This window comes from Bactrocera dorsalis, chromosome 2, assembly GCF_023373825.1.
Source record: "Bactrocera dorsalis isolate Fly_Bdor chromosome 2, ASM2337382v1, whole genome shotgun sequence".
NCBI classification, from domain to species: Eukaryota; Metazoa; Arthropoda; class Insecta; order Diptera; family Tephritidae; genus Bactrocera; species Bactrocera dorsalis.
In genome coordinates, this window is record NC_064304.1 from 38,367,526 (window position 1) to 38,379,653 (window position 12,128).

The following is a 12,128-nucleotide window of genomic DNA, read 5'->3' on the forward strand; positions in this document are numbered from 1 at the left end:
GCAGAGGAAGCGGAAGATCTCCACACCATTGGAAAGAACAGGTGGGGAAGAACTTAGCTACATTTGGAACAGTGAAAAGGAAGAACTACGGGCGCGCTGTTATAAACTCGGCTATAACCAGTATAACGCTAATAAAGAAGAAAAACAAAAAATATCCAACAAATATTGTTGTGATTACAGTGATTTACATAACCTCCAATACTTGGAGCAAATTGATCAGTATTAATTTTATCAATTGGGATTATTGTTGCTTTGTATAATATAGATATATTCATATACATATATACATTTCTATGAATAGTTTATTTTAAAATAATTCAACAAAATAAAGATTTATATTCCACAAACGTGCATAGAGAGACAAATCGTGAGTAGAATACACAGTAACACTGAGAATGTTGTTTTGAAAAATGATGGTATCGGGAAATTGTGATTATATTTACACTTTGCTTAACAGTACATAAAGATATCGTAACAATACTGAATGAATAACGGCATATATGTATAACATCTCAAGTGTAGGGCGAAGGTCATTCTACCAACATGCTTCATATCTATTTGATTAAACATTTTATACCCATTTACCCATTAGAGCAAGGTAGTTCTAAGATTTTTAAAATACATGATTAAATTTGTAAAAAAAAACCAAATCTTACAAATATGCTACTGTAGCGTTAAATTCAGTCACGCTCAGGACGTAAAACAACTTTCTGTTCAGAACGCGATGGTACTCGGTGGTTATCGCAAGTATCCGGTTTACATTTTAACTTTAATTCCAGAGTTACACTGTCTTATTTTTTAATTATTTTATTATTGCCATTTGCTTTTTTTTATAACTTTTACTGAAACAATTTTTATAGAGAAAACATTTGAAGAAAAATTGATGTTGTTTCAATTACGCCAGAATGTACTTTACTAAAAAATTTATTGTGAATAAAGATCTAATTTGCTTTTGTGCCAGATAACACGAGTCCCTAGAAACATCTCCGCTCTAACAGGCCCTTCTAGGATTTCTAGGATTGCCCTCATAGCCCCTAAGAAATGTCAACATTTTTTTTTTTATCAAATACATGTTTAATCAAGCCTAAAAGACAAAAGACCGAATTTTTCTTATTTCCCAGAATAAACCATTAAAATTAAGCATTTTTGAAGGTTCTAGGCTGCCTAAACCTCAAAAATAAATTATCATTCTGTTAGGCCTTTATTACAGCAATTAAACAAATATAATTATAAATAATTATCATAAATAAGTATATTTGAAAGTAATTACACCAATTGCACACTCATTAATGGGCGTGTTTACTTCACGAATAGAAACAAGTGATTGATTTTGAATGGTATCTACAAACGTATATATGTATGTATGTAGATATTATAAACACTTTTGTATTCCTGAATATAGTACTTCAACAGATTATAGTTTGCTAAATAAGGCTGATTATGCAATTATCGCCTATTTAGAATGATAATTATTGTAATAATTGAAGACAATACAGAACGTACACTCAAGAAATGTCTAACAAAAAGCGTAAAATATAAAAAATCATAAAAAAGAAACTTTTTTACTGGGCAGTATTCTCCATTGGTAAAGTTAATCCGTTAGTCGAACAATCCATAGACCAGTTTTGTCCTTTGGAATGCCCGATAGTTATTTGTTGTTGTTGTAACGGGTACCTAATCCGCGTTAGGATGGGTCCATGAGGCGGCTATTTTGTTTGCACGCACCCGACATGAATTTCAAAGTCTCTGTGGCCTCACTAACAACACCTCCTTCAGTGATTCAGCAGGTTAAATTGCTATTGCCAAAAAGGGCATACATTTAAGTTAATTGTATTAAATTGATGATGCACTGCTTTTCACGAATTGATATCTGTTCGAAATAAATATTGGTAATATAATGGTAGAACACATATTATCTATTATATCTACTTACAGAGCTTTTCCTAATCTTTTGATTTTGTAAAACATCTTTCAACGGTCCAAGAATCTCTGAAATGGATTATAAATGTACTTGCTGCGGTAAATAAACTTATATGGTACTTTTCTGTTGATGTGGCTACCTAATCACCGCTTGGGCTGTAAGGTTCAAGTTGGTTCTCATCGAAGTCTTCTAACGGTAGTCCCAGCAAATATTCTGTTTCTGATTGGGCTTGCAAAGATCTGGGTAGTCATACGGGAACCTATTGTACTCAGAATGTACATACTTTCAGTTACACCACAGTGTTGCCCAGAGAATTTCGAGTTACCCTTGCGCAATAATCCCTATATGTGGGATCAATTCTGGATAAGTGTTACAGTGTCCAAAACGCAGTTGTGCAAGGGTAACTATAAAGTTTCTGAGTAAAACGGTGTACGCTACTGAGCGGGAGGAATTCGATGAAGGCGTAAATGACTCTACTGTGGAGCCATGACGGTCAGTGCGTGACTAAAGTTAGTTGCCTTCTAGTATTCTGTTTGAGAACAACAATAGGTAACCTCTTAATGCTCCTTGCAGGCGGCTCAGCATCAAGCTGACAACTGCAAACACGATGTTTACGAACTACGGTGCTAAATAGGTGATGACCGTCCACCCCACCCGATTACCTTGCATATTACCAACAATGCTTTTCCACCTGAGCTGCCGGCTAACGACTTGAGGACTTTGCTGTTCTGTACTTTGGCAATAGTCCACCCCTGTCATTTGCGGGGTGAAGGAGAGCAGGCCATCAAGTTGACACTTTCCCTTGAAGGAATACATAGTTAAATAAATTACAAGAGCTTTGTTGGCGTTTTTAATCTGCAATTGCTTTCAGTAATTTCTATCTTGAATTTCTATCCAACTACATATACTTACTACTTACTTGCTTAGACGTAAGGAATTTATCATATTTTACTATTGAATAGTAATAAACGTCTGAGAACATATTTTATTCATTACAATTTAGACTTTTCTTTGTACTTATATTAATAATATTTATCAACCGCCATAAACTAACCTAATATTTAATTGGTAACACAACGATTCCATCTTTAAAACAAGAACAATATTGCATTTATTTTACAATTAATCTGCCACTTCTTATTTGTGTTTTTCTCGCAACAGCTGTTTTTGTTTATGTATTTCATTACTCTTTCATTCCACTCAGCTGTTATGAAAATCCTGCAACTCCAAAATTCCACAAAATATTCCCACAGTTTTTTAAAGCAAGCACCAATTACATTTAGTTTGCAAAAGTTATGTTAATACGAGCTTATTATAGTTTCTATTATACTAGAATTTATAACTTAAATGTACTTTTGCTTGATATGTACGCAGAATTAAAATTCTCATCCCTTTTTCCAACATTTTTTTATAGCTTCTAATGTTTATCAGCAAATTCACGTCACATGGCATCACTACGAACCACCGGATCAAAGCGAAAGTTGTTTAAAAATACGAAAAGGTGTGCAACAATTATCAGATTACTCACTTAATATTTCTGTGTAATTTTGTGTAAATTTACAAAATATTTTATCTAAAGCGTAGAGAAATGCCTACAAACTAGTTACTAAACGCTTAAACTTGCAGCTTTTGTTCGTATTAATAGCAAAATATTAATATGGACAAATCTATTTTAAATCAGTTCACTTCCTATGTTGAGCAGCTACGCAATACGGAATGCAGGTGAGTTTCATGCAATAAAATGCATTTGCCAACAATTTAACCAGTTTAACATAATTTTAGTCAAAAAGAGAAGATTACGTACTTCCAACATATTGCCGAGTGCATCATGTCGGCGGGGCTGGCAGGTCACATAAATTATGCCACCCACATTAATACGGCGACTACCGTGTTGCTGCTGTTTTGTGAAGATCTGGATCCTGTGGTGCGCATGAATGCGGAGGAAAATCTGAATCGCATATTTCGTGCACTGGAAAAAACACGTGTCAGTCGCATACTGATGGATTTATACGGCGAAATAAAGCGCAATGGCAACCAACGGTTTGTGCATTTCTTATCACCATAAAACTAAATAAGCTTATTGGCGTTTTTACTTGTTTACATTTCAGCTCGTTGCGCATCTGTTTAAATTTATTTGCCTACTATGCCCCGCAAATAAGAGAACGTAATATTAAATGGTATGCTGTACGTTTATTGCCCTGCCTGCAAACTATAGCTCAACGTAAGGAGACACAGCTATGCGAGACTTTATGTGAATTTGTGAAAAATTTTGGAAAATATTTGCAAGTGGGGTTGACGGACAGTGAATCCTGTAAACTGTTTGAGGTATGCTTAACTAAAATTTAAGTTTTGGATAGTAAATTTTCTCTAGATTTGGATTTGTATTAACCGTTTCGCTCTCACATGCTAAAATTGACCAAATTTCCAATTGTGCGATATCTAAAAATGATTGATAGTTCAAAATACTTTTTGGAAATTAGAAAATCTGTCGAGTTCTTATTCCATTACCCGTTAAAATTCGGTATCACTCGGGTTACGTTGAATTTTTAAAAATAGGGTTACGTTAACTCAAATATCTTGAGCAGTCAGGCGTAAAGAGTCAAATACCATCTCTACGATAATAAAAAAACTGCTCTGTTGTGACCTCGCTGATGAATTGCAACGTTATTTTCACAAAATGTATACTCATTCGCTGCCTTTCACGATAGTACTTCAGACAGCAAATAAAACGCAATCTCGCTATGTACATTTCTCTTAATTACTATAGATGAGCGCGACTGTTTTGGCGACATATTTTTTACCCTTTACACACGCCGTTCCTCTTTTATAATTGCATTTGACTCTTCGAATTTTTTTCCCACAGCTCTATTCGAGTATTTTCCTTTTTTTTTAATTGTTGTTTGTTTTTTTGGTTGTTTTGTAGGCTTTCATGGCAAATATTGGCGTCGAGTGCGCGGTAAAACGTCGCTGCTCTGCGCAAAACTGCATCAGTCTAATTGAAAATTCGCGCAATAAGAGTTTGATGGCCAAACATGGACTAAGCAAGGCATTTGGTAAGTGTTATAGTACTCACATATACCCACACACACCCTGAGGTTTAAAAAATGCGGAGGTGTTTTTTTAAAGAAAACGTTTCAAGTGAAATAAATTATATTTGGTTGTTGGTGTTTCACTAATTGAAGTGAAACTAAAAAAAAAATGTATATTTTCGAGTGTTCGAGTTGCCCAATCAAATAAAAGTCCGGCTCCGTTCCAGTTACACCTACTCGACTGTAGTGGGAATGAAGTATTGATTCCGTTGTTGTTGTTTTAGCGGCAAAAAAACATACCTGAAGTAAGTTGCAGGAATGCTGTCGAGCCGACTGTTATGTGAACGAATTATTGATTCCACCAAACTGCCGAAAACATTATTAATTTAAAGAAATGCAGATTAATTGACTCTGTCTTTTCGTCCTATTTCTCATTCTTCTTCTTTCAAGCACGGGCCCAAGGCTTATTTTTATCTATGACAGATATGTAGATGTGAAACTTCAGCTTTGTTAAAATGCCACAAAGTGGACAATGACGATCTTGTGGATGCTCAAGCACCTAGGCTCGGCGGGAGTAAAGTATTTCACCAAGGGCTCAACTTGTTTCTGACCAGTATTCGCATACTCGATATGTGGAAAGTCGGAAGAATGATCGCACTACTAAAACCTATCAACGCTTCTTTTTCTAGTCACACACCACAACACAGTACTTAGTAAAGTCACAGACTACTCATGGTTTCAATCAAAAATCATCATATTAGAGCACAATTTATGTAGCGTTGAACTTGTCAAAAGCATTTGACACTGTCAATCAATGCTATTAGTAGATTTTGAAGAATCCACGCTTCCTCCAGAGCTAAAGGGATAGACCATTAATTAACTGAGGGTTCGTCAATCATCCCTTTTTCAAGCTCAAAATTCTAAGCTAATAATAATTAAACAGTTGGGTAGCAGGGTGGGGTCCTCTTCGCACAACTGTTTAGTTCTTAAATCTTGAAAGTCTCTCAACCAACAAAATGAGGCGCTTTTGCGGATAACTAATTGCATGATATTGACATGGGGCACTGGAATCGATTGTATTCGTTCACTTCACATACGACCGCTATCATTACTAAAGTACAGAGCCGCTATAAGATCCTCAAGTAGTTAACCGACAGCACCTGGGGTAAGGACAAAGAAACGTTGCTGGCCACCGTCAAGGCAATCAAATAACACCACAGCTAGCTCAATTACGGTCGTCTGGTTGAAGTAGGAAGCAGCTGAAAAAGATACAGACATGTCAGAACACCGCATTTCGAATTATTACGGCATGTCTTTCGATGTCTCCTTTAAAGCATCTATATAACGAAGTCTGCACGCTTTCCTAGAAATCGTCCTTGTAGCCATCTAATTGAAGCCTCCTATGAACTTCAACAGAACGTTTCTGCAATACGTCGACGAACTACAGAACTGTCGTAATTATGGACGAAATTAACCACAGACGTGTACTATATGCGATTCACAGAGTAGAGAGGAATCACTTTCATTGACCCTCACCTAGAGAATGTCGAACTTGAAGTCGTAACACTACCCATCGTAGAACGTGAACTCAAGTTGTCGTGTGTAACCAGGGTGACCCTTTCGTAACTTGGTTCTGGACACTGTAGTAGATTAAACACTAACTTATCCAGAAAAGACCCTTATATACGTATGTCAAACATATGTCGTGATTAATAAAAAAGAGTCCATTCATGGCACTAACTACCTCTTTGATGCATCCTCACATTTCTTTGGTCCGACCGATTCCGTCAAAACAGCACCTTTTCTGTATCTACCCTTGCTTTTGCACTTTTCTCCAGACAATTACAACAACAGTAAACGAATAGCTCAAGTTGCTAAGTGAGACCCGAGTAACTTCATGCTTTTGTAGATTAGACGTAAGAAACGGGCCTTTTTTATATCATTCAGCTGCTACAACTGTTGCCTCCATTCCGTTTCTTTCTGCTACCGTTAGGTGGCGTCGATTTCAACATCGCGCTCGACCATAAACAGAGTTTCAATAATTGCAAAAAAAGCTTCCAACAGATAGAAATTCATCTAAAAAAGCTTTTGTTGTTGTTATTCGAATGAGAATCATAAATTGTGCGGAAACAAGTACATTAGAGTGGGTCAATTTGTATGGAGCAAAAAAAATGCACCAAGCGGTTATCAAAATCGTAATCTACGATGAATTCTAAGAAAATTTGCCCAAGAAACCATGGGTCTAAAATCAAAATGGAGCTTCCGGTTTTTAACGAGAAACTTTTCATTTGTTTTTTTTTTTTCAATAAATGAAATGGAAAATAGTAACAACTACTGGGGCCGAAAACATCAAGCAGTGACCGTAGAGGTGCTGCTACACCTTCTCATCAGCGTTCTTTTTGTGATGCATATCAATATTGGATCTTAAGATCTCTATATACTTGGCAATTTTGTAGAAAGTGCTCTACAACAAATTTAAACATTCAAAATGTTATTGAATCTTTTAAGAAATCTAACAAAAGTGGTTTTATGTCTGGATTTGATCGAAAGGAAATTTCAAGAGCTTTAGAAAAGCTGTATAGCATAATGGTCTAAGTTTTGATTGTCTTAGGTTAACGTTAGAAAAAGTTTTTTATGAGAATTGGCCATTAAATCATCAATACACAAGATATTGTAAAAGTCTCATAGGTTTTCTAATTTTTAAGAAATAAAACGTTTGTGACCCTGTAAAGAAATAAAAGTATATGTTTCCTCCTCCATTAAATGTAACCAGCAAAAACAAACCAGTGGCAATGGTCTGTCTAACCAGCCACTTTGAACCGTCGTCATATGCCGTTTTTCCGTAGCCAGTATTGCTGACTTCAATCAGTTCGCCACAGCAAATACCAACCAGATCGAAAAAGAGCTTAAGTTCTTTTTAACAACCAGATAGTCATATAGGCAGCTTTTTTTATTTTGTTTTTGGAATGAATTTGGATTTTTTTTTTTTTACTAAATGAAAAGGAAGACAGTATGACGTAACAACCGTACTAGAGTCGAAAACATAAAGCTAGTGACCGTACAGAAAAATACCGTTATATGGGCGAGGTGGCCGTAGTTTGTGCCCAATTTTAATCATTTGTCATAATCTCCACCTAACTAGGCACAATCTATAAATGTGTACCAAATTTAGACGAAATCGATAAAGTAGTTTCTCAGAGATTTTAACATATGCACTCATAAAGTGGGCGGTGACATGCCAAGTTTTCATATAGTCGGAGTTTCTGTCTGGCTGCAATACAACACCGAATACACAAACTCAAGTATGTTTCCCTTCAAACAGTTATTAAAATTTTCTGATCTTTAGTTTGTTTTCAAAATAAATACCGTTATATGGGAGGTTGGGCGTGGTTATTATCCCGGATTTCGATCATTTTTTCTCAGATATCCCTTAAGTAGGCATTGTGTAATAATTATACCAAATTTGAACGAAATCGGTGGGGTGGTTCCAGAGATATACATATGAACTCATAAGTGGTGGCAGTGGCACGCACCCCTGTAAAAAATCTCTTTATTGTCGAATTCTTTTTCCTGCTTAAATACAACATCACGTATCAAATTTGATCAAATTAGCTTCGATAGCTACAAAACAAGCAAACAATCGACAGTGGAATAGGAATTGGATTTTTTTTTACAAAATACAATATACGAAATTTTTTCGCTAAAAACCGGAAGCTCGATTTTCATTTTAGACCCATGGTTTCTTGGGCAAATTTTCTTAGAATTCATCGTAGTTTACGAATTTGATAACCGCTTTGTCAAGAAAAAATTGACCCACTCTAATGTACATACATATATTTTTATTGAGAAGTAATGTATTGAAAATAATAAATATTTACGCGCACACAATTTACTAATTACACAACAACACTCTGCTAATAATACTAATTTTTCGGAAAAAAATCTTTTTTTAATTATTTTGTTCAAGATGATTTTCATGCAATTTTTACGACTTTAGGAAAAAAAAGCTCTTTATAAAAATATTTGCGCACATTTGCATTTATTTATTTTAATTTCGAATGACAAACGAATTTTTGAGCTACAAATATAATCCATTACTTAACCCTCTATAACGTATGGTAGACCACAGGCAACAAACCGTTTCACCTTTCTAAATTCTACTCGTAGTAATTTTTTTCGTCTTGTCAAGGCAATAATGAAAATAAATAGGAAAAAAATGTATGTCTACTACTCCATATCCTATATATCAAGCATAAGCAAAACACCAAACTAAGGTGCCGTTCTACTTTTTTCCAATGAAGCCTTTTCATTCATTCAGTGAAAGTCTGGCACTTGGCCTCAATGTTTGCGGAAAAAAAATCCCGATGCAAAATCCGAAATGTGACCGCGTTCACTCACTACGGTGGTGTGAAAAAAGTGCGGGTTAGCTTTATGCTATACCAAAAAAAGACAAAATTATTGTTTTCAAGAACTTTCATTTGTCCTGAAGGATTTCCATTTTACCTCATAATTTTGCCCACTTTCGTTATCACTGTTACTCATTGTTTCCTGTAAGCTGTACACTCCCTTTTTTTGTGTTATATGTGTTATAAATAAAAAGTAAAAAAAAAAATAATAATTTCTGTATATTTTTCCCATAAAACTAACCGATTCCACTAAAAATAGTTAATTTGGAGGTTTTGAGTTATAGAGGTTATGCGCCAAGCGCTGGCGAACTCAAACACAAATGGAATTTTCGTTAATAAAAATAACATTTAACACTTTGGGAAATCCGAAAAAATACCGTTAAATAATTTTGCTTAATTTTTTCTGCAATTTAGTGCATATCCACACAAGTATGTGTGAGCCTCTGTGGGCACTTTAGGTGTTTTTTTCCAACTTCCGCCGCATTAGTGTGAAAAGCACATGCATAATACAGTGGCGTGAAAAAATAAAACAGCGATTGCATTAAAATGCATAATTTAAGTGATTCTTATATGGTCAAACATACATACATATGTGTGTAGTTATGTACAGCAATTATGATATTAAAAACCTATTAAGCGTTTCTTTATGCTTTCGCTTTTACATTTTTCTAACAAGCGCCAACAAAAACAGGGTGTCGGTTTCATAACAAATTTAAGTTTTCATACAAATAAAACAAAAACAAATGTTTACTTTGGCTGAACCGAAGCTATAATGCCCTTCACAGGTGCATTTCGTACGGCAAGAAAGGGTTGTTTAAATCTTAATCGGTCCATGTGTATGGCAGCCATGTACATATGTGCTATAATTGTTCGATCTGAATAATTTATTCGGAGATGGTGTGTGATTTTGATCGTACAGTTTGTATATGTTGAAGAAGGAAACGAGACGCATTTGCTGACAAAAAAAGAGGGAGGCCGAAATACGTGAGTATGAAGAACTGGCCGACAGGGGTTCTACGAAAAGATGCGGTGATTAACAGAAGGTTTTAAGACCGGAGCATACTCTTGTAGAATCCCCAGAGGTGACCTAGTAAACGATGCCCAGATCATACTAAAATTATGGAGGGAACATTTCAATTCTGGCTGAATGGCTCTCAAAGCATGAAACCAGGAGATGGTGAATCCAATTCCCTATTCGATGACGATGAAGCAGGCGTTCCATTGTCCGAGACCACGAAGAAGTTCGAATAGCAATTACACGTCTGAAGAACAATAAAGCAGCGGTGGCCAATGGATTACCGCCCGAGCTATTCAAATGCAGCAGAAGAACTGATAAGGAACATGCAACAACTGCTTTGTAGAATATGGTTAGACGAACGCATGCCCGACGATTGGAATTTTAGTGCGCTCTGCCCAATTCACCAAAAGTGAGACCCAACTATCTGCGCAAACTACCATAAGACAAGTCTTCTTAACATCGCGTATAAGGTTCTATCGAGCGTATTGTGTGAAAGATTAAAGCTCACCATCAACAAACTGATTGGACTTTATCAGTGTGGCTTTAGACCCGACAAATCAACAACCGACCAGATATTTACCCTTCTAAATCTAAATTTAATAAAGATATCTCGTCAAATAAACAAAATGTCCCTACAAGAGCTTGAGTTTGTTCAATTAGTTTGTGTGGCAGCTATATACTATAGTGATCCGATATCGGCGCTTTCATCACATGAACAGATTCTTGGAGAAAAGAGGATGCGCGTAAAATTTCTGATCGTCTGATCTGTCTACGGCATTTCCTTCGTTCCTCAAACTTCGTGGCAAACTTGATATACACTGTAAAGGGTATAAAAATACAAATAAAAGCGAATATCTTCACAAAAAAAAAAATCGTCAAAAAAATATTCCGCGAAAAAAATTGCCAAAATTGTGCGCATTAAAAAAATCTGTGGGAAAAATCGCTGAAAATCTCTTTGGCGTCGCAACCACAAACTGAACATGGAAATCGCGCTTAATTTGCATTAATAATGCATAACGGGATTTAAGTAAATATGCGTGTGCACGCATGTGTGTTTAGTGCATAGCTTTGCAATTAACACCGTGATATTTGATATGTTACAACAACAAAACGAACAGCAACAGCGCAAAGCTTGCAGCTATGCCAAGTTGCAAACCAACGCTTGTTTGCATGTATGCATGTGAGTGTGTGTGTGTGTTGGCATAAAAAATTGAGTTAGGGCATTAAGGTTGCTAAAATACTGCACGGATATGCGATTTTTTCAACAAACACTGCGGCTTATTGCCCCTCAGTGCTACCCTCGTAACGCAGCACAACCCCGACCTGCCACAGCTCGCCTGGGGCATGCGCTGGCGCTGAGTTGGTGTGGCCAGCCTACGGAAAATCGCTATTAAAAATCAATCGTATTGCATTTCGAATGCACAACGGCCATTTGCGCTGGCAAACAATTGAAATTTAGCATGAAAAATGCATGCATTACACGGATTGTTGTTGGGCCGGCGTTGTTGCATAGTTAACGGTGGTTACACATTTGTTGCAACATTAACAGGCGCAAAAATTTCAATAGACAACCGTTAGACAGACATTCGGCAAACCGAAAACCCACAAAACACACACACACAAGCACACATCCATTTAGACATTCAATTTCATTTGCCCCGGAAGCGCAGTGTAATTCTGCAACCTTTGGTCCAGGTGTGTTGGCATGCGGCCGCTTGCAAACGAATTTCCGTCTCTTCAATAATTAATTATTT

General features: G+C 36.2%; 1 protein-coding gene and 1 long non-coding RNA gene across 7 annotated transcripts in view; one reads left to right on the forward strand and one right to left on the reverse strand.

Moving 5' to 3' along the window:
• Positions 1-1,008: 1,008 nt before the first annotated feature.
• On the reverse strand, positions 1,009-3,231 carry LOC105226380 (uncharacterized). 3 transcript variants are annotated; one of them, XR_007422009.1, is made up of 4 exons: positions 2,841-3,222; positions 2,041-2,722; positions 1,934-1,989; positions 1,009-1,870 (listed from the first exon to the last, which is right to left on the reverse strand). It is a non-coding gene; the product is annotated as an uncharacterized LOC105226380 (long non-coding RNA). The 3 variants fall into 3 exon arrangements; XR_007422010.1 differs by having other exon boundaries at positions 1,934-2,722; positions 2,834-3,231; XR_007422008.1 differs by having other exon boundaries at positions 1,934-2,722; positions 2,841-3,224.
• Positions 3,232-3,394: 163 nt separating this feature from the next.
• LOC105226425 (uncharacterized) overlaps positions 3,395-12,128 on the forward strand; it is a 206,607-nt gene continuing 197,873 nt past the window's right edge. For all 4 annotated transcript variants that reach the window (XR_007422007.1, XM_049450349.1, XM_049450350.1 and 1 more), the window contains exons 1-4: positions 3,395-3,643; positions 3,704-3,961; positions 4,030-4,246; positions 4,845-4,974. Coding sequence is in view for 3 of the 4 variants with exons in the window: in XM_049450349.1 (XP_049306306.1) it covers positions 3,579-3,643; positions 3,704-3,961; positions 4,030-4,246; positions 4,845-4,974 (670 nt within the window). In the remaining variant the exon portion in view is untranslated. The remainder of the gene's footprint in view (positions 3,644-3,703; positions 3,962-4,029; positions 4,247-4,844; positions 4,975-12,128) is intronic.